The sequence below is a fragment of the Oxyura jamaicensis genome, chromosome 2 (genome assembly GCF_011077185.1).
Source record: "Oxyura jamaicensis isolate SHBP4307 breed ruddy duck chromosome 2, BPBGC_Ojam_1.0, whole genome shotgun sequence".
NCBI lineage: Eukaryota > Metazoa > Chordata > Aves > Anseriformes > Anatidae > Oxyura > Oxyura jamaicensis.
This window is the reverse complement of record NC_048894.1, coordinates 134,779,260-134,805,498: the sequence shown is the minus strand read 5'-3', so window position 1 is coordinate 134,805,498 and position 26,239 is coordinate 134,779,260. Positions and strand designations below refer to the sequence as shown.

Genomic DNA, 26,239 nt, shown 5'->3' with positions numbered 1-26,239 from the left:
GGCACGGCTCGGCACGGCTCGGATCGGCACCGGGCTCCCTCCACGTGGAGCCCCGGCCCGCCCCCGCCGCCGCTGCCAATGAGGGCCGGCAGGGGCGGGCACCGCCGGTGGTCTGCACCGGGCAAAGCCACCCTCAGTGGTGTCCCCAGTGCTCCCAGTGCCAGTCCCAGCCTGCCAGCATCTCCCCTCACGGCTTGGGGTCCCCTTTGTGCCAAGGCGATCCATCCCGCTGGTCAAGCTGCTGGAAGTGCTCTTCATGCTGAGCCCAGCTTCCGTGGTCTACCGGGGGGCTCTTGGCCAGGTGGCTGTGCCATAACCCCAGTGATGACTTGTCCAGGCTGTTAAGGGAAACTGCTGAAGGGCCCGAGCTGATCAAAAAAGCTGATCCCGATCAGCTTTGGTTGGGCATTACGGGCAGACATCAAGATGACGGCCAACTGCTAGGCCGTGCTGGGAGCTAGCAGGGCATGAGGAGATCGCACTCCATTCCTGCCAGCTCTCGGCCCCCATTGTTACCCCAGGAAGGTGATGGGATGAGCCACATCCCATCCGAAAGGAAACCCCAAATGTTGCTCAGCAGGGTGTTACCAGTAACAGGAAACCACCATCAGGATCCAAGCAGCGTTAACTTGCTTTCACACCTCACTTTTCCTCTTTGTGCCCTACCTAAAAATAAAATGTGAATAATTCCCTACCTCCTAAAGGCACCGGAAAGAACATTAAATCATGACACTTACCCTGAGCCAGCCAGAACACTGGAATTTCTGGTCCAGTGTTCATGGTCCAACCATAAGCGGGCCACAAGATGATACATTCTCACATACATTTAGGAACATACGGTTTTGTCTACAGCATATCAAGACATGGACTGGATTATATTCATACTACTGGGATAAATAATCCCTCGCACATGTGAACCCAAACACTGTTAATATGTCGCTAACACAAATTTCATGATGTAAATTTAGGCACCCGTTGGCAGAATTAGGGCACATGCCTCCAGAAGAGAACCAGTGGGAACCTGCCCACCACGGACATGGACCAGCACAGCCACCTTGTTTTCAACACCCAATTGCACAAAATCATCACAATGACCAAAAATAAGAAAAAATAATTTGTGCACACAAATCCTACCCTAAAATATAAAGCGATGCAAATCAGGTTGATGTGCATTAGAGTGCAATAACCAGCTCCAACATTGTAAGACTGGATCTCAGCCAGGCACGGCTGACGCACCACTCTTACTGGTGTCAGGCAGTTATATATAATGGGGTATTCAGAAGTTTTTTCAAGCTATAAAAAAGGACTGAACTGTGTATTTTGTTGGAAACTGATACCGATGCACAGAGAAACATGTCTCTGTCTCGTCAATGAAAACCATTTTTCTCCTGGAATTAAGGGGCAGGGAGGGAACATCAGTTCAGCTGATGGGGATTAGGGGAGTTCAAAGCAGGGGCCTTTGGGTCTCCATGGGGCCAGAGGTTGATATTCTGTCCTTGTTACTGCGTGGAAAACCAGGAGCAAAACATGCACAGTTCACAGATGACTCCACATCCATCAGGGATCAAAAGGCAGCTCCAGCACCACAGGAAGGGCACACAGCTCCCTAAGGCTGTGTTTTGCTGAGTATTAGGTTTCCTGGGCAGGACACTGCTGAAAGAGTTGGATGGCTCTTTCCACATAGCCCCATTTTCTAAAGAAACTCGAGTCTTGCTGTGAAACTGAAGCAAAAACCATGGAGAGACTGATCCAATGTTAATCAAAGAGGCAGTTCCAACAGGAATAGTGGAGGTGGCTCTTGGCTCTGATAGGAAACAACGGAGAAAATAAGTAAATAGAAATATATTAAACAAGCTCTTTAGAAATCTTCAAGACACCATCAGCTTCAGCAGAACTCATTTTTGGCATTCTTCTTGAGCAAACCTGATGGGGTGAACTGGGGACCATGGATCACAAGCAGTAAATCTAAGGCCTGCTCTTGTGAGGCCGAACCAGCAGCAAGACCAGCGGCCCTACTCTACCCACACCAAGGCCCCAGGATAGGGTCATCACATCAGGGAACAGCTCAGGTCACTACAAAATGAGCCCCCCCCATTTTTTTTTTTTTTTTTTTTTAAAAAAAAAAACAAAGACTTCTGCTCTAGCGTACATTTATCCAGGTGTTGGTAATGTGGAAATATATTAAAATTACACTGCTAGTGCCTACATGCTTTTGAGGTAAATTTTCATGACGAAATGAAAGCAAGACTTGGTTTTGATGTACTTCTCCAAGACTGTATGAACAGGTCAATCACTTCTGCTGAAGCAATTGGTATAACTGTGTGTTATTATCCAGATTTGATGTTAGATCAGCCAAAGAAACAACACAAGCTCTTTCCTGTATCCACAGTTTCAGTGGCCAGGCTTGGAAGGGCCAAACAGCTTAATTCTTGCCCATCCTTTGTCAACCTTCTTCAGAGGGGAAAATGGCATAGGGATTTCACACTCATTCTCATTTTACAGAAAAGGTTGGTATTTATTGCAACAGTGCAGCAAAAAGCCTTAAATGTTTTTGGTCCTTCCTCAACCAGTCAATGTAGTAACATTGCGTGATGGTCAACACGCAGTCAAAACTTTGAAGCCCAAAGAAATGCCAAGGCTGTTCAAAATACTGTAGGTGAATGCATGTACGGCTGGTGTGCCATAACCCAGTGAGCCATTCAACAATATTCTATATTGTTTTACATTTTTATATTTTACACACAAATTTTAATTCATGAGATGCATCTCAGCTCATTACTATTACAAAAATGTCTACCACACCTCTGTTAGTAAAGCAATCTGCAAGTGTATAGGAATAGAAGTGTGTGTGTGACTGGGCCACAGCAAAAACTGGAAAATCTGGGAAACTAGGTCCTAGAGACAGATTACAGAACTAGCAATTAAGGAGAGGAAACAAAACTAACAGTACTTTTACCTAACTTCTCTCAAACACTGATTATGATCAGGATACATATTCTGTTATATATACATGTGTGTGTATGTATATACATAGATAAAATACACACTTTATTAAAAAATACATATGTATCTTTATGTACCTGTAAATAGTGTTTTATATATAAGAGAATATTTTGCATCTCACAGCTGGTAACCACGATCTATTCTGGATAAACATGTGGAAGAGTGCAGAAACACCAGCATGTATTTCACAGTGCCAGAAAGCCCCATTCCCATTTCACAGACCCTAGGGTGCTTGAAGCATTCACAGCTAACCATGAATATGTCAGCATCAGAGCATTTCACCTTATTAAAATCAAGCTTTTAAAATTCCTTTTAGATCAGCCAGGAAGGAGTCTGAAGAATTTTTCAAACATTAAGGATGAAAGATGTAAATACGTATTTTTAGGTCACGTGATCCTTTTTTTTTTTTTTTTTTTTTTTGAGAAGCACTTCATCAGGTATTTCTACCAACTTCAGAAATTTTAACTAAAATAATCTCAAGGTTTTCATATTACTACATAGGAAATTATTACAAAATAGTCAGCATTCACTCCTACTAATACCATATAAAATGATAGAATGTAATCATGATCTGTAAAAATTCAAGGCACAATGCATTAGTTGATCAACAAATAAATCAGTAAGCATTGATGTCACATAGCAATTTATTTCCAGCTGACATGCCTGTTGTGGGAGGATCTTTTGGAAGAAAGTTAGGCTTTGATAACTCCATACAAAGCACCTGGTGTTCTGCCACTCATCTTCATAACGGCTTGTCTCGACACGTAGTCAAAGTCAGCATGGCATGGATTCAGTCTGAACAAGCTGCTAATCCTCAAGGGTTGTAAAAAAGTGTTTATTCTGCCCATATTTTGGGCACAGATATTTTGGGAACGATATATGAGGTATAAAGTCTCAACTCGACTGAACGTTGCAGATGCAAATAATACAATACAAAAATTGTTTTATTACCACAAGAGAGAAAGGAATTAAATTACCTATGAACTCCCTCCCACCTGTGAAAGGGTATGAGAGTTGTCAAAAGAAAGCATAAAACGGTTTGTCCCACACCAATCAATTCTTTCTGGACTTGGCTTTTATTACATTTTTTTTGCACAGAAAAAGTTTGTCACAAGAGAAAAATATTTACTATTTATACATCATTGTGATAAAAATATGTCCAAGACAACAAACAGGATGAAAGGAATCAGATTCCTTCAATTTGTTATTAAATAGCTGCACATAAGTATGTCCAGATGCCACATACGCTACTACTAAATGTCACCATTAACAAGTACAGCATCACCAGTAATTCTTCCGCATTACTGAAGTAACAGAGTTTGAAACTTTGGAAGGCATTAAACACCCACCTCTCTCCCACCAAATAAGTAGGTACTTGAGAGGCAGGATTGCGTACATGTAATTGCGCTGAAATCAAAAACACTGCCAGACCTAATTACAAATTTAGACATCCAGCTGAGGTACCAAACAACTCAGAATACCTTTAGGCACAGCTAGCCCTGCATTTGGCATAGGAAGAGTGCAACAAGGAAAAGGTGATATTTTATTCCAGCTGTACTGATAAAGTAGAATTGAGTACTAAAATAACATGCATTGCATGTTTTAAAATTTTCACTTTTTCTTTCTGAAGTTTTAAAAAGAGTACTAAAGGCATGATTATACGGACGTTGAGGTATTACTTCACATGAAATATTGCTTGTATTGGAATAAACTCAGCTTTTCTTTTATCTTTAATACCATAGTTACCATAGTAGAGTCCATCTGTCCATCCATATAGGGGATTTACGGACTCAACCACCACTAGCAATAAACAGAAGCTTCTCGTGACATCTCCAAAACACAACAGCAAAACAGACATCTCTGAATGTAAATACAACAGGCACACCTCCACACTCACACAAACAGCTTATGCTTTCTCCTGTTAGACTTTTGGTTGAAGGATAGTTTATACTTAGTTAACAGTCATTAAAAGGTGTTTCAACGACATTTTACAATCCCTACGTCCAGATCTTGCAGCTCCTACTGACGTGAACTGCATGGGAAAGCTGATGAAGGGTCACACGACTTGGGTGTTTGCAAATGACTTATCAGAAATAAGGTGGTAAGAACAAACTTTGGTCCCTAACCTCTTACCTTTCAGTAAACAGTAATGCAACCAGAGCAAATATCCTCAAAGAATTTTCAGTAACCATTAAACCGTGGCCCTCTTTCATCAGTAATTTACTTATTTTCCCTTGCCCTACTCATAATGGAAATTGCATTTAAGATTTGCATTTCCTTGGGAAGAAAGGAAAACAACGTTTTTATGATAATATGAACAGAACCCCTTATGTTCTGGAAAGCCTTTACTCAATTAGTCTGAAATACCTCCTTGCAAATCTACCAACTGTGTTCAAGTGTGGTAATTTAGTATGTGAAAAAGTGCTTTTAAAGACAAAAGATTACGACAAAACTGTAAATGTCAGTTTAAGTGTGATCTGATTAAACTGTAATCCACAAGTCTAATGGTAACAGGCAAGTGCCTGAAAATGCTATGTTCATTTTATTCTTTCAAGGTAATTTTTGGCGTTTTCTAAAACCAAGCATACCAGAAACTCGAAACACAAAGGAAGAAATAAACCAGCAAAATAAGAACACAATTTGCTATGCAAGTTCTTATTCTTCCCCATGAACAGTTGTTAGTAAGACGGCTGGCATACATCCTAGGTGCACCCACTTACTGCAGGAGTGTCTTTGGAGGCAGGGGTATTAAGACACAATGGAAGCTCTAGAAGTTGGAGGGACAGGAATTTCTTAAAAAAGAATCTTCACAAAGAGAAACACCAACTGAGTTTGTTTTTTTTTTTTTTTTTTTTTTTTTTTAATAAAAGCTTGCAAGGCACATGTTTCAACTGAACTGCAACATCTACAGCAAAACAGATCAAACTTGCAAAACATTCCCCCGACCCGCTCAGGGATTTAAACCTGTGACCTGGGTTGAAGACCAAGGTAGGGTTGTGTGCACAAGTCAGATGTGATTACACCCCACGGTTGTCCTTTTGAGGGATATCATGAAAAGTACTGCTTCTTTTTTTTTCCCCACAGAAGGCAGAGATTAGAACAGACAATGTTTTTGATAATCCATAACTGGATAAGAAATTCAAGCTTATCATTTTCTTCATAAAATATGAATCTTCCAGTCACTTGGTTTAAAAATGATGCCTTCTGACTGGGACGACAGCAACGTCACTCCCAGTAAAAGGCTCCTCTCTGTTACTTAAGGCCGCTGTGCCAATGATGCTGCTATACAATTTTCTCTAATATAAAAAGCAAGGTAAAAATCTTATGTGATTCTTCTACTGCAGAATCAATTGAAGTATCAAGAATATGTCTTTAAAACTATGACAAAACTAATAATAACTATGTCACAGTTCAAATAAAGTTCAACATGTTCATTCAAACATGTATAAAGGCCAATGCGCTACAACGAAGCTTTCCTTCGATGTACAGATGGCCCCGTTTGTGTTTTCCTTAACATATGTGCTCTACGTGTAAGTATTCAGACTACGTTCTGTGTGGTCACACACACATCCAGCGTTGCAGTAAAACACAACAGGCAGTCCAGGGTAGTTGAGCATTGCATCTTGGCATGGCATCGTAAGGCATGAAGCCAGCAGCAAATCGGCTTCATCCACCCAAGTGCAACTGTAACCCTGAAACTTGCTACCTGGAATGCCTTATTGCTGTTATGAAATGGTATTCGTGAACGATCAACTTCAGGAGAGCAAACGACTGACACACAGACATGTAATTCCTGACAGGAATTCAAACAAGCTCAAATTATATATGGAACTCTAAAATTACTGCCATATATGAAACCTATAGCACATACAGAGAAGGCTTCTGCATGCCTGCTATAGCTAAAGCTAATACACTAGCTTCTGTTTTGATATTCTAATTGAAGTCTGAAACAGTCCAGTGCGGTAAAACAAATGCACTCGTGCAAGAGCAAATAAATGCAGACTGCATTTGGCCAGAGAGGCAAACGGGCTATCCTCAACACAGTGACTGTATCCCCAAAAAGGATATTTACTTTTAACCTGTAACTCAGTTACACTGACAAACGTTTCTCTCAGTGATCACATCCGTACTTTTAATGGATTCATCTGACTCACAGACCTAAAAATATGACTGAAAGTAAAAACCAGATTACAGGCATGTTGACATTTACAACAATAAAGCTTTTCTCTTTTAAATCACTCCAATAGTGATAACAGATTTTAAAAGAACCTCAGCACTACCTCTTAGTGTAAACAAACGTATCTGCATAGAGCAGAGAGAAATCATGCATTTACACCAACATGTTGCAATTCCTAATAATGTCAGAGTCAAAATCTCTGAAGTCGCATTTTATTAACAAATGCAGTAGGGAGAACTTTGCAGCTTTCGTTTGCAGAATGGTTTACAGATTTTTCAGTTGAAGATTCATCCCATTTTGCCAGCTGTTTCATTAAGGACTTCTGGATTCCAAAGAATCACTTCCACGTGCCTGAAAGACTGGTCTCTGGGCCAGGTGTTACAAGAATACCTAACTGCAGGCAGCTCCTGACGGATGAATAATCTCTTCCAAAACTTAAGCCCTGGCTTTCTGCCCAGCTACATCTACATAAGCAAGGTTACCATTACCTTCTGTTGGGTTTTCCATTTGTAACACCAGGACTAGGCCCAGAGCTGGAGTTAAAGCATCATTCGTTCTCTTGAAAGTACATCAGCTAGCAACAAACCAAACAGGATGAACAGGTAATTCGTGGGGTCATATAGGAAAGACAAAATTTGGAGGGAAGCAAGGCTGCACAGTACTTTCAGGTATTTTCAAAGATCCCAGTGTAGTTGCATAATCGATGTAAAAACAGCTATGGACTACTGTACCTTTGCTTATCAGTGGTGGTGAAGATAGCGTTTAAAGTTACGGTTATGGCACTACTGTAATATGACAAAAAAAGATGTAAGTTGAATGAAGTGAGTATCTTCCATCCCTCCTCACACAGAGGATGCACACACACACACATACACACAGCAGCTCACACACAGAGGGAGTGAAAGAGAAGTGCAGAAGTCTCAGTAGCAAACCTAGGTGTCCTGCTACACTTGTCTAACAACAAGTACAGCACGCTGTTGTGTACTGGCCCATTCTGATGGCTCCTAAGACACACATACGCACACACACAGACATACTTAAGCATGGAAAAATCCTGAAGACGAGTTCTTTCCAAACTGAAGATCTGACTTTGTCAACCTCTCCAGCTAGGTCTAAGTCCAAGCACTTCCACCAGCATGTCTCCAACAACACAGAGATCAGTGCCTTAACCTATGCAGGTGTTGTTTAAATAAAGTTCTTCCTTATTTGATTTATACAAACTCCGTATATACACGTAAGATGTACGAATGTGTTTGATAAACATAGCAATGTTTACAGTGGGAAACAGGATGAATAAAAAAAACAGACTAACAAAAGAAAAAAAATCAAACCCAAACACTTACTTGAAGACTCGGGATACCGCTTTCTTGCTAGACAATAAAAGATATATGACTTAAATGAGGTCTTTAACATAACTTTTCTGCATTTTCCAAAGTCTACCCACATCAACAGTCTAACACTAAAGTTAGAAATCTCAGTTAGATGAAGATTAAGATGATTTATAATGGGAAGACAAATGCAAGAACAAGGAAGACTGTCACGCTTTCTTGTAGAGACTGTAAAATTGACAAATTTTCCTGTTTTCTTCAAGGATGGTATCTGTATCTGTTGGTCTGTAGTTCAAACAGTTCCAGTTTGGTGAAATAAAGTTGTCAATACACTGTTTGTGCCCACATGTAACTGCAAAAATAACTTCCTTGAGCAAAAGGAACTCTTCCAACTGGATCCCATTCATAATCAATCCTCAGAAAGAAGGTTGCATGCTTTTTCATGACTGGAAGGATATCACAGTGTTGATTCTATACACAAAGTAGGATCTATTCCAGTACACCCGAGTAAAATAATTCACATATGGAGAATAGTTCATTTTGATTTCATGACAAAATCGTCCATATTTTGAGTAGGCATAACTGTCACCTTCCTCACAAACCACCTGTCAGAAAAGAACAAAATTAATTAAAATACTGAAGATAAATCATTACAGAATGCATTTCTGTACATTTCATTTATTTCTCTGTCCTCTACATTTCATTTATGATATAAGTATTTAATTTCCATACTGCATGATTTCAATAACCTGTAAAATACATTCCCCTATAATTTGTTTAACCATCTTGAATTAATACCTTTGCTGGGAAAATGGACATTAAAACCAGTGTACTATACTCATATAATTAAGAACAATGGCAGTGGAACCTATCCACATGTCCCATTTACCCAGTACTTCAAACATGACCTGCAAGGAGCATACCACCTATTTAGGGAAGGAAATTCTCAATTACCTTTTCCAGGCCAAGTAAGTTTGACATACCTAATAAAGACTGAGGATGCACATGTGTGCACATCTCCCTGTAAATCCCAAACAACTGACTTGGAAGAGATTCCACGCATTTTTGCATCTACTGTCCGATACCCATGTAGAAATCCCTTCTTTACACTTTCTAGTGGCACAAGTTTACATGGGTTTAAAAAAAGGTGGTAAGACAAATTCATGGAGAAAAAAATAAATAAATTGCTGGCTACCAAACACAGGTATTTCTCCTGAACTAGACAGTCCTTCAACAACAGATTGCTGGAGAACACCTGTCTTGCCATGTATAATCATCCTAAAGCATATGCTCTAAGCCAGGGTCAGAAATAGGGTACTGGACTATGTGAATATATAGCCCAAGTTAGAATGCAATACCCACATTTTCTTCTTAAGCTTGGCAATTTGGAAAACACAGAATCCCAGAGAGGCAGAGATAGGAAGGGTCCTCTGGAAGCCAGCTGGTTCCACCCCTGCTCAAGCAGTGACACACAGAACAGTTGTCGAGGACCATGTCCAGGAGGCTTCTGAAGGTCTCCAAGGAGGAGACCCCACAGCCTTGTCTGGACAACCTGCTCCAGTGCTCAACCACTACAATATTAATATCATATCATTATTATAACAAAATGCATTATTCCTGCTGCTCATTTGAACATTTTTCTACAGCTAGGATGCCTAGCAGGCAACCCAATATGCACTGAGCCACAGACAGGCAGCATTCTGCTCAGGGTGTGGAGTCCCCACCCCTGGAGGTATTTAGGAGATGTGTGGGTAAGGCACTAAGGGACATGGTTTAGTGATGGGACTCAGTAGGTCAGGTGGGTGGTTGGACTTGATGATTGTGAAGGTCTTTTCCAACTTCGATAATTCTACAATTCTGTGATAAGCATTCAGAATAACAGATTTTAATTGAAAGTCGGATCATCAAGCTTCTTTACCCCTTCGTCAATCCACTATAAATAGAATAAACCTCGTCACTCTGACAATCCCAATTACACAAAAATAGTATATGGTTAGTTTTGCTTACTGACAGCATTGTGCATAGTTTTTATGGTGCAAAGATAAGCTTGTTGCACTTTTAATCTTTTTTTCCCCCTTTGATTAAAATTATCATTGAAAGCAACAACAGCTCTGAAAAGTATCAGAAAGTGTTCCTTAGGATGAACTGCTGAATAACTGGGTGTTACGAATGAGAAGAGGAAGAAACAAAAGAACAAAAGAGGAAGTATTAAAAACCTGACAGTACAGCTGGGCTGCTGAAGTTACGATGAGATCAAAATTATGTGTAAGGCAGTGAAGCATGCAGGAAGCACAGGGAAGAGAGATGCATTGGTATGAGGGAATGAAATCCTGAAACTGTGGTTAATTGTTCCAGATGACACGCTCAGTATGGAGCAGGGACAGGAACTGACTCATGCAAAAACAGATCTGAGAAGAAACTGAGTGATAATGTGTTGATTATCAATAGCAGGTGTTATTCCCCACCCTCCAGCCCCCAAAGCTGAGTATATTGATTACAACATGGAATAACCATGGCATAAATGGAAGTAATACAAGAACAGAGACAATATCCTCCATGGATAAACTGGCCAGGACACCTCCAAATGAAACTGACACCAACTGCAGGTTATTTTGAGTATGTAGGAATTTTAGAGTAATCCCCAAAACATATCATCCCTATAACTACTCCCCCAAATGAAAGCAACTAGAGGAATGAAACTGAGTTTATTAATTTTAAAATCTTACCTTTAAAACTAGTAAGGAATGCCCTCTGAAGCAGGGATGTACTGCTTTTGTAATAACCTCTCATGTGGTACAGTCAAATATTTAGGTAGTTAAGCAGTATTTAATGATTGGCAGAAAAGCAGCATTGCTACATATTGATGTATTAGGAGGGATTAAGACATGTAAAGAACAATATGGGGTAAGAATACAAAGCTGTCTAGGAAACAGACAAGCCAAAACTTAACTGATCACTTATAAAATTTATGAATCTTTGTCCACACATCAATTACAATCAGACAAATAAGAACAGCATTACAAGAATGTTTCCTTTTAAATTAATTATTTCTGTATTCAAACTCACTTTTATCTTGCTGTTACTTACATGACCATTAGCAATATCCAGCAGATCTTTAACTCTACATCCTCTTACAGGTCCCACTTCATTGCAAATTGAATCTTCAATAATCAGAAAATTGGCTTTGTAAGAGGTGAGTATCTTATAAATATCCTCTGCCGACCTCTTTGAATATATCTGATAAATCTGTAAATTAGGAACACATTTTAATGCCAGGTAAAAATCAGTAGAAAATTAAATACTTTGGGGGTGAGGAGGACAAAACTTACTTGTAACAACAAATTATACGTGCACATCAAGCTATAAAATATCTATTTTTGAACTCTCCGGAGGTGAAGTAATGGGGAGCTGAATAGGAAGTATTTGTCTCTGCTAGTGACAAATTCCCATCTTATATACTCCAAGTGTTCTGATATGTCTTCAGAAAGAGAATATTCATTTCTGTCCAGACTGGAGCACTGATAATCTACTTAATACTACCTTCCCCATTTGCTGGACTCCCATGTCCTCTTTCCTTCTAATTTATTTAATTTTGCCCCCATTACATTTGGGTGAAGAATCCAGTATCCTGCTAGAGATTCCCATTTCCCTACTGTAATCCTGCAGTGTTCAAACACGGAGTGAGAGCTCAGGAAGAGTAGTGTAGAGTAGCAACTTTGATTTCTCTCCTGATCTGGGCAAGTCTGTTCTGCTTTGTGACTTTCCCCATAGCAAAATACACAGAACCAAAAATCTATCAACATAATTCAGAAATGACAGTGTGCCTAAAACTCAGCATTGCCACACTGCTCAGTAAGGAATTTTGTTCGTGTGATTATTGGTTATGTATTGCTGTTACCTTTCTTCACAAGACTTCATGCTCTTTTCTCACCTTAGACTGCAAACACTTTGGAGAAAAGACACTATACAGAATAACACTTGTGTACAGTGGGAGTTGCACCAAACAAGTAATTTACACTGCCAGGTCACCCAGGCAACATGAAAGCACAACACAAACGTGTATGCCATGAGGAATGTTACAAGGTCACCTTCTCTGGAATATTAACATTTACAGTACTCCCACACATCTCAATCAGGCACTTCAGTCTTACACGATGGCCTACAAATCATTGATCGTACATACATATTTATGGAATTGGATACTCACGTTTTCATTTCTTTTTAGAAGATCATCATCATTATATATAGGCAAGCTTGACACCATCCATCCAGTACAGAGCTTAATCACACCCATTAATTGTGGGCTGCCTGCAAACACAGCAGCCACAGGAGCCTGCCTTCTGCAAAAGCAATATCAACATACGTCTGAGTGCAGGAGGCATTTGTCAAAATTATTGTTTTTTTAATTTTAAACACTGTGTGAATCTTTAAAGGTGCTACAGCAAGAATAAGAGTGCATGAAGGTATTGTTAGGGATCTAACTGCAACTGGCATTAATTCCCTGGTGGCATTAATGACTTGCAGCACAACAGAGTTTGCAAGGAAGGCCTTCTGGTGGGGCAAGGGCTGATGGCCATTCTCTCCTCTTTGCACCAGTCAGAGTGGTCCTTGATCAAACTGTTGGTTTGCCAAATGGTTGCTGTCTGATGACAAAACAAGTTTGGGAGGGAGCGCTGGTAGTGGGAGAAACAATGTGATGTTGTCTTGTAAGTGGCAGACTTGTGATTATGTTCGTTTGATCTGTAGGACAACATATTTCATCATTTATGAGTAAATACTGTCATGATATAGTATAACATCTACAGTAATTATACTTCTGGATTTTGATTTCATCTTTTGATTATTCACACTGCTGCATTAGTGAAAGAAAACAGCCATTGTCACACACTATTACAGACCTTGGGCAAATTTTCCTGCAGAGAAAATTCAAATAAATTCATTTTATCAGAGCAAAAGTTATAAGAAAATATAGTATAATAATGACATTCAATTAAAATTCCAATATGGATATCTAAGCATATCCTAAAAAAATAAAAAAAATCCTTTTCATTAGAAATACGAACAGCTGCTACAAATAAGGGTAGTCAAATTGCTCTTAGCTGAGTGAATCTCAATGCAATTCACCATGATTAATTATGTACTTGAAGTGTAATATATGCAGACTAATGTAAAAGCCATTAGGTTCTTGGCATTATTCCACTTGCTGCCTTGAAGAGCTACAGCAGTGACAAACAACATACACTACTATTAACAGAAAGAAGAAATTGGCTGGAACACCATAATTACCAGCCTTGTCTTTTCTGAAGATGAACAGGTTGACATTAAAGACTCCATAAATACAGAAAATAATATTCTTAAAAAATACAGTTAAAGGTAAGTACGTTATTTGAACACAGGGGACTTAATTTTCCACAGAAGTGCAGTTCCTAATGACATAGTTCAAAATTTAATTGAATTAGGCCATAATTGAGTTCTGAAACTTTTGGTGAAAAATACATCTCTGAAAATAACCTGACTCTCACATTTGCCTAGCCAGCCAGATAAGAACCTTTGAAGCCTTCTGCTCAAAGGGAAGTTTGAACCACATGTTACACTTCACGTTTCTTACCTGAAGTCTCTCCACACTTAGGTTTACACATTTCATTTTACTGGCTCCCGCGCACACAAATTTCATTGTTTCTATGCCCCATGGCATTACAGTCAATATGACTCCTCTGATCTACTGAAAGGTCATCAAGGAAAGAAGCAAGTACTAGGATGTACATGTTTATCTGGAAATCAGTTCTAGTAATGATATCAAATATGAGTTGATTGCATGTTTCAGGATCTTCTCTTTTTACCAATGACAAATTCCTGTTACATTCCACGGCAGTTTAACACCAAACTTAAAATACTAATTTCTCCTCCCATCTCCCCCTACATCATGTAATGACTTGGTAAGTGAAAGCTAAGATTAATAGAGGTGGCTCCACAAAATGCTGTTATAAAAATACCTTGACATAAAGAATTAAAATGAAATATAGAACTACATACTTACTTTATCCATGTCATGAGTTCTACTGTGTCAGGATCATAAAATTCTTGTATTTCTGAAAGCTCAGACATTATCCTAGGGAAAAACTGATGGAAACATACTTGGTTACATACAGTTAAAAAATAAAAGAAAAATTTTATGGGCCATCTCATTATGTTATGGCCTTCAATAACACAATAGAAATGTGTTTCAACTGAGTTTTCTCTAAGCGGTATTTTTGTTTGAGTACTTTGGGAAACATATTATTTGTACTTGCCTGACAGCAGCAGACCTTCTCCAAAATAAACATAAATTAAACCTAAATTCTCATCTCTAATTATCTTAATACTTATAATTAAAATCAACCAAACAATAACATCAAAAAAACAACCATCATCAACTTTAACTGGTCTTCAATGCATCAACATCATACAGAAAATAAATAAGAGCACTAAAACAAGAAGCTGACAAATCTCTCATGGCAAACCTACTTGAGCAGGGAGGCTGAACTGATGCAACTTGATGAAAAGCAGGAAAGAAGAGAACAAATATCCTAGAAGAATATCATTGTGGTTGCCAGCTCTTAAAAAGGTAAGTGGAGGTTACAACTATGGCAGACTAAATGGACAAATTTATGCAAATGATTGGAGTCTGCAACCAGACACAATAGGGTTGCCTGGGAAGGATACAGAGACGTTGTCTGAGCAGCCAAGGATCAAATTAGGAAAGCCAAAGTCCTTTTAGTATTAAATTTAGCCAGAGTAATCAAGGGCAACAAGCAAGGCTTCTGTAGGTACATCAGTGATAAAAGGAAGACTAGGGAGACTGCAGGCCCTCTCCGAAAGGAAACAGGAGACCTGGTCAACCAAGACATGGAGAAGGCTGAGGTACTCTTTTTTCCTCAGTCTTCAGTGGAAAGAGCTCAAGCCACATAGCCCAGGCCCCAGAAGGCAAAGGCAGGGAGTGGGAGAATGAAGAACCACCCAGTGTAGGAGAAGATCAGCTTCAAGACCAGCTAAGGAACCTGAAGGCTTATGTGAACTGATGAGATGCATCCATGGGTCCTGAGAGAACTGGTGGATATAGTTGCTAAGCCATTATCCATCATATTTGAGAAGTTGTGGCAGTACAGTGAAATTCCTCCTGGCTGGCAGGGGTAAAACATAACTTCTATTTTTAAAAAGGGAAAAAAGGAAGACCTGGAGCCAGCCAGTTTCACCTCTGTGCCTGGCAAGATCACAGAGCAGATCCACCTGGAAACTATGTGAAGGCACATGGAGAATAAGGAGGTGGTTGGTGACAGCCAGCATGGCTTCACTATGGGCAGATCGTGCCTGACAAATCTGGTGGCCTTCTACAATGGGGTTACAGCATTGGTGGGTAGGGGAAGAGCAACTGACATCATCTACCTGGACTTGTGCAAAGCACTTGACACTGTCCCCATGATATCCTTGTCTCTAAACTGGAGAGACATGGATGTGATGGATGGACCACTCTGTGGTAAAGAACTGGCTGGATGGTCGCACTCAGAGCTGTGGTCAATGGCTCAGTGTCCAGGTGGAGATTGGTGACAAGTGGTGTTCCTCAGGGGTCAGTATGGGGACCAGAGCTGTTTAACATATTTGTTGGTTACATGGACAGTGAAATTGAGTTCACCCTCAGCAAGTTTGCTGATGACACCAAGCTGTGTGGTGCGGTCAACACGCTGGAGGGAAGGGACGGCATCCAAAGGGACCTGGGCAGGCCTGAGAGGTGGGGCTGGGAGAACTTTATGAGGTTCAACAAGGCCAAGTGCAAAGTCCTGCATCCAGGCAAGGGCAATCCCAAGCACATATACAAGGTGGGTGGAGAACGGACTGAGGGCAGCCCTGAGGAGAAAGGCCTGGGGGTGTTGGTTGATGAGAAGCTCAACGTGAACCAGCAATGTGTGCTTGCAGCCCAGAAAGCCAACCATATCCTGGGCTGCACCAAAAGCAGCGTGGCCAGCAGGTTGAGGGAGGTGATTGTCCCCCTCTGCTCTGCTCTTGTGATACTCCACCTGGAGCCTGCATTCAGCTCTGGGGTCCCCAGCACAAGAAGGATGTGGGGCTGTTAGAGCGAGTCCAGAGGAGGGCCACAGACATGACCAAGAGGCTGGAGCACCTCTCCTATGAAGACAGGAGCTGGGGTTTTTCAGCCTGGAGAAGAGAAGGCCCCAGGCAGACCTTACAGCAGCCTTCCAGTGCCTAAAGGGGACCTACAGGAAAGCTGGGGAGGGCCTCTTTGTCAGGAAATGGAGGGATAGGACAAGGGTGAATGGCTTTAAACTAAAAGAGGGGAGATTTAGATTAGATATAAGGAGGAAATCCTTCACTCAGAGGGTGGTGAGGCCCTGGCACAGGCTGCCAGAGAAGCTGAGGATGCTCCAACCCTGGAGGTGCTCAAGGCCAGGCTGGATGGGGCTTTGGGCAACCTGGTCTGGTGGGAAGTGTCCCTGCCCATGGCAGGGAGCTGAAACTATATGGGCTTTAAGGTCCCTTCCAACCCAAACCATTCTGTGGTTCTAAGAACAGTTTCTGTATGTTAATACCAGGGCTGAAAAGCCATAGCACCACAGGAGCTGTTAGACATATACCTGGACTGTCACAGGAACACAAGACAGACAAAAGAGGAACTGCCACTGCTGCCCCAAGGAGAACCAGCTTCACTTCACAATCAGAGCCCTTAGAAAAAATCTAGTTGGATGAGGGACTATGCCTGACTGAATCAGAAGGCAGCCACGCGGAAAGATGCTGAGCTGTACACTCATCCCTCTGTAGCCAAAGTAACAGATTAGGAGCCTCAAGGCATTTGCACTGTCCTGTTCCTATCAATCAAACTTTCCAAGCTCAGAGGTGAATTATGAACATGGAGAACAAACTGTTCACCAATACTTAAAAGCAAAAGCTGGATTTGCAAGGGATGTAGCCCTCTAGAGTCCAAACCTGAACACTGCTTTTACTAAAAAATGATGTGTAAAAAGAATTTTTGTTCAACTAAAACTAGTTTTCTCTATTGTAACCAGTTGCATAACTTTTTTGAGCAATGGTAGCTTTTTTTCAGGAAAAATTATCTGTAACTCTGCCAGAAATGTGTAAAGAGGGAGATTACACTGCAAACAAAATCACTGTTGCTATAAATCACCTGTTGCACAGGTGCTATAAAATGTTAAAACAATGTTAGTCAAGACTGACTTCTATTTTTTTAATTTTTTACAAAGCGTTCAAATATATCTTAAGTTCTTATAAAACTATTCAGACTAACTCATTTGGAGCTATGACACTATAGTAGTGAGTTACACTCTGTGGGATATTTTCAGCATTTTTTACACTGGAAGAAGTTTAAAAAATAGATTTCCAAATACTCTTCCCCTGCCTACCAGTCTGTCTTGCAACATGACTTGAAGTAAAGAATGGACTATTTCTTTTAAACAAGGAAACATCCGTAGCTTTTTCCCCCTGTATTGTAGTATATACAATATCTGTGCACAGTGCTCTACACTAAGGATTTAACTCCATTATAGTCTGCTTGAAAAGCTCTCCGATTATTTGCCTATGGCCTTCCATAATTCTATTTCCACCTAACCTCACTTCCTCTCACTAAGAACAAGATAGAGACAACACACTTTTCAGTATTCCAAGGGTTTATTTGGCAGTTTTCTTTGTTGAGTCAATTCAAATATCCAAAGCGTAACAGATGAACATAATAATGTCTTAATTTAAATTCAAATACTTAATTACAGTAAATGATTGTTAACAAACTGAATTTTCAAACACATCATACTGAAAAATGTAAACAGTTTTGTTTTAAAACGAAATAAAAAGAAGCCAGCAGATTCTCAGATGTCAGCTTTTACTTCTCCTTAGCATTATATTTGTTCAGTGCTCTGACTCGTATTTTGCCTGAAGACAAAACAAAATACAGAAAGGTACTTTTCTTACCTCTTTCCACAAGCTGAATCCAATTATTGTGGGAACTGCCATACTCAGAATGAGAGCCTAGAAAACAGATGTTAGAAGAAATGGATTATGGACTGTTCTCTATTCTCCAACCTAGACTATGAGGATTCTGTTCATACAGGAGCATGCTACATTTATGTCTGAACCCTTAGTGACTAAAGGTAAATTTGTGCAGTCTTCTACTGGGCAAAAAAACTACAAAAAAGAGCTTGTCTAATTTAGCACTGACAAGCTTTTCTGACCCATGTTAACTTTACCACCAGTATTAGAGATGGTTAATTATTGCTCCTATAACAATGATACAAAACAATGATGCAAGGTGCACGTGAAATAGAGAACAGAAGTGAAAACCTCTCAGATACAAACACAATGAGATAATTTGAGAAAAGAAAAAAAATATGAAAAAAGTATTTCAAACTCTGATTTTACTAATGCTTCATTCAGATTAACAATAGTGAGACAAAAAAAAAAAAAAAAAAAACAACAACAAAAAACCATTTTGCATCACACCATCACTCTAACTCGTATCATATACCCTTTGGAAAAGCAGAAGATTGCTCATGTGGTACAGAAAATAGTTGGTAAGGAGTGCACACAAGGCATTCCTCTTGATAGTAAGCTGTTAACACAGCTACTCTATGAAAAAAGCAAGACCATATAGCAGGAAGCATGTAAGTATAAAGTATAAGGGAACATACTTGACATGTATGTGAATATATTCTTACTCCTTGACTGGAAGGACACTGTCAGTGTTTTTGACTAAACAGTAAGTGGCAAAAGTGGCATACATGAATCTTTAAGTATTAAATATTTATTCCTATAAACATCTTGAAATTAAAGGTAGAGTAACACTATCTTCATTTTATTAATAAAACCAGTGCAAAAGGTGACAAAAGCTGCCCAAAGCAACTCTCAGCAAATTACGAATAATGCTAGGATTGGAAGTGTGGGAATTGTTTGCATCACAGCACAAGCTTATCTTCAATCACAGCACTTCTCTAAAATGGCCACACAAGAACAAACCCTACACTAAGTTAACTCCAGCTACCATTTCTTATGAAGCTGTTTTACTCTCAGCAATTAAATAAACCTAGGCACCACATTTTAGTCTCATTTCCTAGTGAAACAAGACTTACGTCAATGCTTACCTGCAGGCCTGTACTTTCTCTCCTGCACTCTTCCTAGCATTTGACCTTCTTGGCCGATCTCAACTAAATATAAGAGGTCTTGAGGTCTCAAAGATTTTTAAAAGAAATTAAATAGATGTGTGAAAGAGAGAGATGAACACAGATCTGCTCCTCCTGAGAAAAAGGCTCTAGTATGAACACAGGTTTATCACCAGGTACCAGAGAACACGTGAAAACATGCTACTAGAAATAAAAGGCATGGGAAAAAGCAGATATGTGAGATCCACTGCTGACAGAACTACACATTCCTATAGTGGGGAGTTCTTTAGGTTTTAAGTAATTGTTGTTTTAAAAGCGATATGCCTGCCAGCTGCAATTCCCAAGACATTGGTGACAGAACTCACCAGCAGTATCGGGTGCACAGCTTTCAGACGAAGCCACTTGAAGAGTGTCATCCAAAGTTCAGGAGAGCACACACCAAATGCAGCAAGCATGCAAACATATGGAGTCCATAGATATTTCATTCTGAAAAATAGCGCAAGAACTTAGTTGGGACTCTGTACATGCCACTGCACAGATTCAGGCTATTTATAAAAGCATTCAGATATTTTTTTGCTTGCATATCCAGACCGTTTGACACGGAATCTGAGATCAAACTTGAAGGCACTGGAAGGTAAACCAAGGAAATCTCTAGCAGAAGAGCAGGCACCTGATTATCTGCTGCAAGATGTAGGAGCAAGATCCCAGGTCAAAGATGACAAAATCCTTCACAGAGTTCAGGGGAGGATGAAAGAAAAACATACAGACTAGTAAAGTCACTTGGCTGTTGCAGTGTTCCAGCCAAACAAGGATAAAAAGTAGCTATTCATCAAAGTTGTACAGACACTGCACTATAAGGGAGTTCCTGAAGAAAGGAAAGGAAAATGTTTAATAAACAATTTACTATTTGCTGGCATCGTTTGCCTCTTGAGGACAGACAAGTCAAAGACAACTACTTGGCAATACAACAGTCTGCTCACTTTACTAATTTGTGAACATTCAGATATTAGGATGACGAGTGTGATACAAACACAAGTTTGCCACCTTCAAGTTGATTTAGCTGAGAGCCAAGACTGGAACAATAAGGTTTTCCAAACCCTAGGTGCTGTAGCTTTAAGGACTAATGCTCATAACACCTTTGGAAACTGTTTTGCTACTGCTTTAACATGTCAAGCAAAGGTATACCTCAGGCTAGCCTAGATAAAAGGTGATGAGTAAGAAATCTTCGGCATATATCTTAGTGATCAAGAACAAATAGTATTCATCAAAACACTACATGAGATCTCACCAGAATACAATATTTGAAGAATTACAGAGCAATTCTACACCTAACTACCACATGGGAAGCGAATCACATTTGCTCTGATTAATTTCTCAGAATTTGGCTGCATTAAAGCTTGGAAAACACATTAAAGAGACCAAGCACAATTCATCACACTCCTCTATCAGAGAGTCAAAATCCTCTCTGCTATCTCCCCTACTAATTAGTACCATTGTATGCCAAAAATATTTCTGAAAAGACTTTTGAATTGCAGACACATTTCAAAGGGGGTTAAAATAGAGCACCACGTCCAGTTAGAAATTCTCTGTTGCTTTCAAAAGAGATACATCAAAACGAGACTTACCCTTCCAAACACATCGCTAGAGAACCAAGTAAAATTGTGTGAATTACATGATAAACTATTTCTGGCCTCTCTCCAATTCGACCATCCTCAAGTTTAACTGTCTCTTTCAGTGGTTCACCACTGCAGTTGGAGAAAATGAGACATCACTTAATTCAGACATTATCTCAGGCAAAGTTGCCAATAAATATATTTTTATGACCGTTAAGTCAGCAGCACACTGAGATCACTCTGTGCCATATCATACACCATCGTTGCACTGCTTATTTGGTTTTCATTCTTTGTCAGTGACCTCTCAGTACCTGCTGTCCCTTGTCTCTGGAGCAATGGCCGTGAATTAACACAACAGGATCACTGCCTGTGACCACCAATCCTATTTTAAGGTACTTCAGCAACAAGAGACAGTCTAATTCAAGAGCATGCATACTCCACTAACATTTAGACAAAGCATGCTGTACACATACTCTAAATTTCTTTGCATCATTAAGCTGGTGAAGATTATGGAATCTGTACGACTACACATACCATGTTATCACAAAGTAAGATTACAAAAACAGCTTTCAGTGACAGTGCTATAAAATATGATGGATATATAATTATAAATAAAAGACAACCAAAATCTTACAAGTGTTTTTCTACAAACAAGATAGTGAGGCACATGGAAGACCTTTCATTCTACCTTTAAGTGATTTCAGTTACAAAGTTGTAAATAAATCCTCATGACAAAGTGCAAAAAATATTTGAGATTAGTAACTGCTTCAAAATTAAATAGCTTTTTTTTTTTTATTTTTTATTTTTATTTTTTTTTTTGAGGAGGGCCAAGGGTTATTTTAAGCTTTTCTTAAAACAAATTGTTGGATATACTGAAGTTACTGCTCATCACAACACAGTAAATAGATACTACACTCGCTAGCAAAAAATCAGTAGTTTATCGTTTTGAACATGTTATTTCATATCCAACCCGACATGTTTTCATTTATAGCAGTACAATCTTTACCTATTGAAAGTCTTACTCCTTGAAAAAACATCTACTCATTTTTGCTGCAGACAAGTGAGGAATCTGCCTTAACACCTAAGCACAGTTACACCATTTATTTTCTACCAGGGAGATGTAATCTCCTAGCCAGTTTCCAAGATAAGTTATGCTAGGATCTATGATCTACAGTCTTGCCACTCTGAGCCTGCACACAGACAGCTCCACTACCCTTCTCTCAAGGGAACTGTGAATCACTGTGAAACTAAAAATAATCGAGTCCATTTTACTTCAGCTCCAATATGAGCAGCAAAGACCGATGAACAAGTAAACAAGATGTGAAAAAACAAACCAAACAAAAACAAAAACCAGGAAAGTGTTAGAAATCTGAAATCCTCTCAACTCCACCCATTTAATTCTTTGCAATATGTAAACTTGGAAAAAATAAACTAAAAAACAAACAAACAAACAAACAAACAAAAAAAACAAAAAAAAAAAAAACAGAGAAACAAATCCTTTAAAAACAATCCAGGGACTTTAGAAGGGGAAAACAGACACTTCTTTCTCACAGTGCTACGAGAGAAACGTATCACAAGACAAATCTCTTTGGAATCGCACCTTTGGAAAACAAACAAGACACAAAACAAACAAACAAACCCAGAGACAATTCCCTGTCCTGACTGAAGGGATGCTCAAAAAGCTCCTCACTACAAGACTTTCTGTGGAAGCCCTTCTACTGCTGCCCATGCCCTCACATGCTCAATGGACTAACTCTGTCTTGAGGCCTCAATCAGATACATGATTGACTTATAAATCCATGAACCTCTTATTTTTCACTTCTAAATGTCCAATATAAATAAGTTACTTACCAAATTCTCCTAAAAATGACCTGAGTTACAGAAAAAAGGCAGATAATTAATACTAAAATATAGAAAGGCAACAGTGATGACTGTGTTAGCCGCAAAAAAAAGTCTTGGGATGGTGCCTGAAGAGATTCTTGACAAAGGAGCCAATTCATTGTAAAATTCCTAGTAAGGCAAAAACATCCCATTAAAAAACAATAATAATACCACATAGATTAGGAAAAAAAAGTACACAACCAAGCACATTTTCATCCATTCATGTCATAGGAAACTATTTGAAATTCATCTTTGAAAAGTGGTATGTTATAATTTGAAACTGTTTTACAAGTCTTCTTTACAGTAACTATCAAAAGCTTATCTTCCAGAAAAAGCCTGTGATCTTAAGAGGTCAGACTACAACTCTTCTCTCTCACAAAAACCCAGCCTCCTGTGTAACTCCATTATGAGGACCACAAAGCACTTTGTTGTCACAGTGGATTAAGATTTTAGAGATATTGATGCAAGAAGGTACGCTTGTCCTCATTCCACAGGGAAAGTGGTCATCTGAGAGCACTCGTAAGCCTGAGGCACTGCCAAGAATGGAATCCTTAATGCTGAAATTCTAATTCTGTAGCTGAACCTAGTCCATCATTCTTCTTTCTCAATTAATGAGCAGAAACATTATATACTCTGCCAAGAAGCACTATAGATGTGTATTCTCAACTGGACTCGGTGTGGCATGTGATTCAGTGAGTGCATTCTTGTCTTCTATTTTCTTTTGCTTTCCTCCTGCTTTTCTTTTACTCCCAAGTAAAGACCAGAGAACTGAACCACCTTCAGTTAGACAGAACCAGCTTCAGGATTAACAACGGAGCACGTCCAAATTAGCCTTAAAAGACAGATCTTGAAGTTCTTGTGCTGCAAACCATATTTCCAACATTTAATTACATGATTTTCCAGGGGTAGTTGCACCCAGTTTGTCTCAGTCACCAACTTCAATGCACGGTTGCACAGCCCAGAAAGTAGCATGTAGTAAGTCCCAGGAAAAAAACAAAACAAAACAAAACAAAACAAACAAAAACACATCCATAATACCTGGTAGCTGAATAAACCAAAATGCTGACCAGAAGCATTCTTGTCTTTCTTGCAAAACATTTAAGAACGTGCATGTGTGTGTTTTATAACAGCGAATCTTCGTCAAGCTCAGACTATCTTGTCTTCCAAAAATTCCCCAGCAGTTTCAGTTTTGTGGTGTCATTTTCCGAATCTTCTCCTGAAAGGCCGTGAAGTAGTTTTGTAAGAGACAGATGGAGTTCACAGGAGAGACAACTAACTCCTGCACAGAACTGCAAATGCTGGCTTGGGTCCAGGAGGTATCTCTGGTTCTTAGCAATACTCCGTTTGAAGATTTCCAGGATATCTGTAGCCATGTTGTCTTCTTCTCGCAGACCAACACTCAACTCTTTTACGAATGCAAACGGTTTCTCTTAGGATCATGAGGATTTCCTCTGACTTTCAAGTTCTCTCTTGTCTTAATTTCTTCTAAAACAAATAGCTTTTATTTTTTATTTTTTTGGTGGTGGTGGCAGTGTTCTTCTTACAAGACTAAAAAACAACCAACCATGTTTTGAGGTACTATCAATAGTCTGTGATTCCTTTCACAGGCTGTTTTCCGCTCAGGATCACTACATTTACCCTACAGTTCTTGCTTTCAAGTCTTACTAAAAATACTATACAGGGCACAAAAAAGTTCTTGCTTTTCAACATCAAAGAAAGCAAAAATCTATATGATGCTTTCACCCCAAGGGATGAAATATGAGGTGCCGCAGAAATCTCCAAATCCTAAGTGAATTTTGTATATGTATCTTTTAAAATTATTTTTTTAAAACCAAGTGACAAATATAAAGTTTTGCTAACTCCTCTACAAAATTCACACAAGCCACTGAAATTTTGTACTTAAAGAAGTTTCAAAAGTTTGGATATCTTAGGAGATGTAAAAAAAAATAAAATAAAATAAAAACTTACTTAGTTGTGTTTAAGCCAAGTTTTACTTCAAGGAATTTCAGCAAATGCTCATTTTCTTTATGAGGAACAAACATCTGAAAATTAATTTAGCAGAGAAAAATCTTAGCAAATGCAGGAAGCAGCTTTCACATAGTCACTTCATTCAGATTACAAAATGGCAGGGAATAATCAGTTATTCAAGATTTAGTTAAAACCCATACGATGGATTAAGTGTGCCAATTAAGGTACCAATATAGTATTGCAAAACTTCACTTAAATAAATCTCTCTTTAGGATTTCCTAGAAAATATCATACCCTGCATTTCATTCATGTACCCCAATGGGAGGGCTAGTGGAAAGTTGTCAACAAGTTGCCAGAAGGCTACCGAGTGGGGTTAAAAAGATCACAAAAAATGGACATAGACTTACCACCAAGCAAGCCAAAGAACATTGTGTTTAGCTCCACTAAACAATAGGACTGCAGCCTAACAAAAATTATGAGTATTTGTAATCTTCACATGAATTGTTTGAGCAGCCAAAAGTTCTATGTACCGTCTATGTAATTTAAGTTATATTTCTCAGGGTTAGGCTTTATTTTCCTGGAGATACAGCAAGGCTAGCTAATCTGAATGACACAAGAAAACAGTCAGATTTGAGCATTCTCTCAGACTTTTTTAGCGTTTACTAGGATCTTCATTTCTAAGATGACACTTAATTAATACAACCAGAATGAATTCGAGATGTAAAGGAAAAACACAAATTATATAAAAGGCTAGGGCCAGGAAGAGCGAGTTACTAACCAAAACCTAAGACGAGGTTAAAATCCCATTGAAAGCTAACATCTACCCTAAGCCTACTAGCTCTTTTCCACGCACAAGAATACTGTTTTAATATCTAACCCAATTGGTAGAAACCATCCAAGTTATAACAAAAAACACATTTATAAAATAACTAGTGTGTGATTTAAAGAGTATTTCCATACTGTTCTTTAATCTCAACCCAAAAGACCAAAACCCCCAACAAAAAACAGCTGCTAGGCTTCTTAAAGGTTTTTAAATAAATATATAGATAAAAAATTTACTCAGTCTTTAGTATTTCTATTCACGATAAATTAAGTTACGAACTCTCAGACCAA

General features: G+C 39.1%; 1 protein-coding gene across 2 annotated transcripts in view; it reads right to left on the bottom strand.

The window, feature by feature from the left end:
• Positions 1 to 4,086: 4,086 nt before the first annotated feature.
• DPY19L4 (dpy-19 like 4) overlaps positions 4,087 to 26,239 on the bottom strand; it is a 34,116-nt gene continuing 11,963 nt past the window's right edge. The window contains exons 11-19 of one of the 2 annotated variants that reach the window (XM_035317786.1): positions 25,127 to 25,200; positions 23,129 to 23,287; positions 21,290 to 21,409; positions 20,030 to 20,150; positions 18,481 to 18,537; positions 14,546 to 14,628; positions 12,716 to 12,848; positions 11,596 to 11,754; positions 4,087 to 9,113 (exon numbers count right to left, since the gene is read on the bottom strand). In XM_035317786.1, the coding sequence (XP_035173677.1) occupies positions 8,949 to 9,113; positions 11,596 to 11,754; positions 12,716 to 12,848; positions 14,546 to 14,628; positions 18,481 to 18,537; positions 20,030 to 20,150; positions 21,290 to 21,409; positions 23,129 to 23,287; positions 25,127 to 25,200 (1,071 nt within the window). In that variant the 3' untranslated portion in view covers positions 4,087 to 8,948. The remainder of the gene's footprint in view (positions 9,114 to 11,595; positions 11,755 to 12,715; positions 12,849 to 14,545; positions 14,629 to 18,480; positions 18,538 to 20,029; positions 20,151 to 21,289; positions 21,410 to 23,128; positions 23,288 to 25,126; positions 25,201 to 26,239) is intronic. The other variant, XM_035317787.1, reaches the window with a different exon arrangement.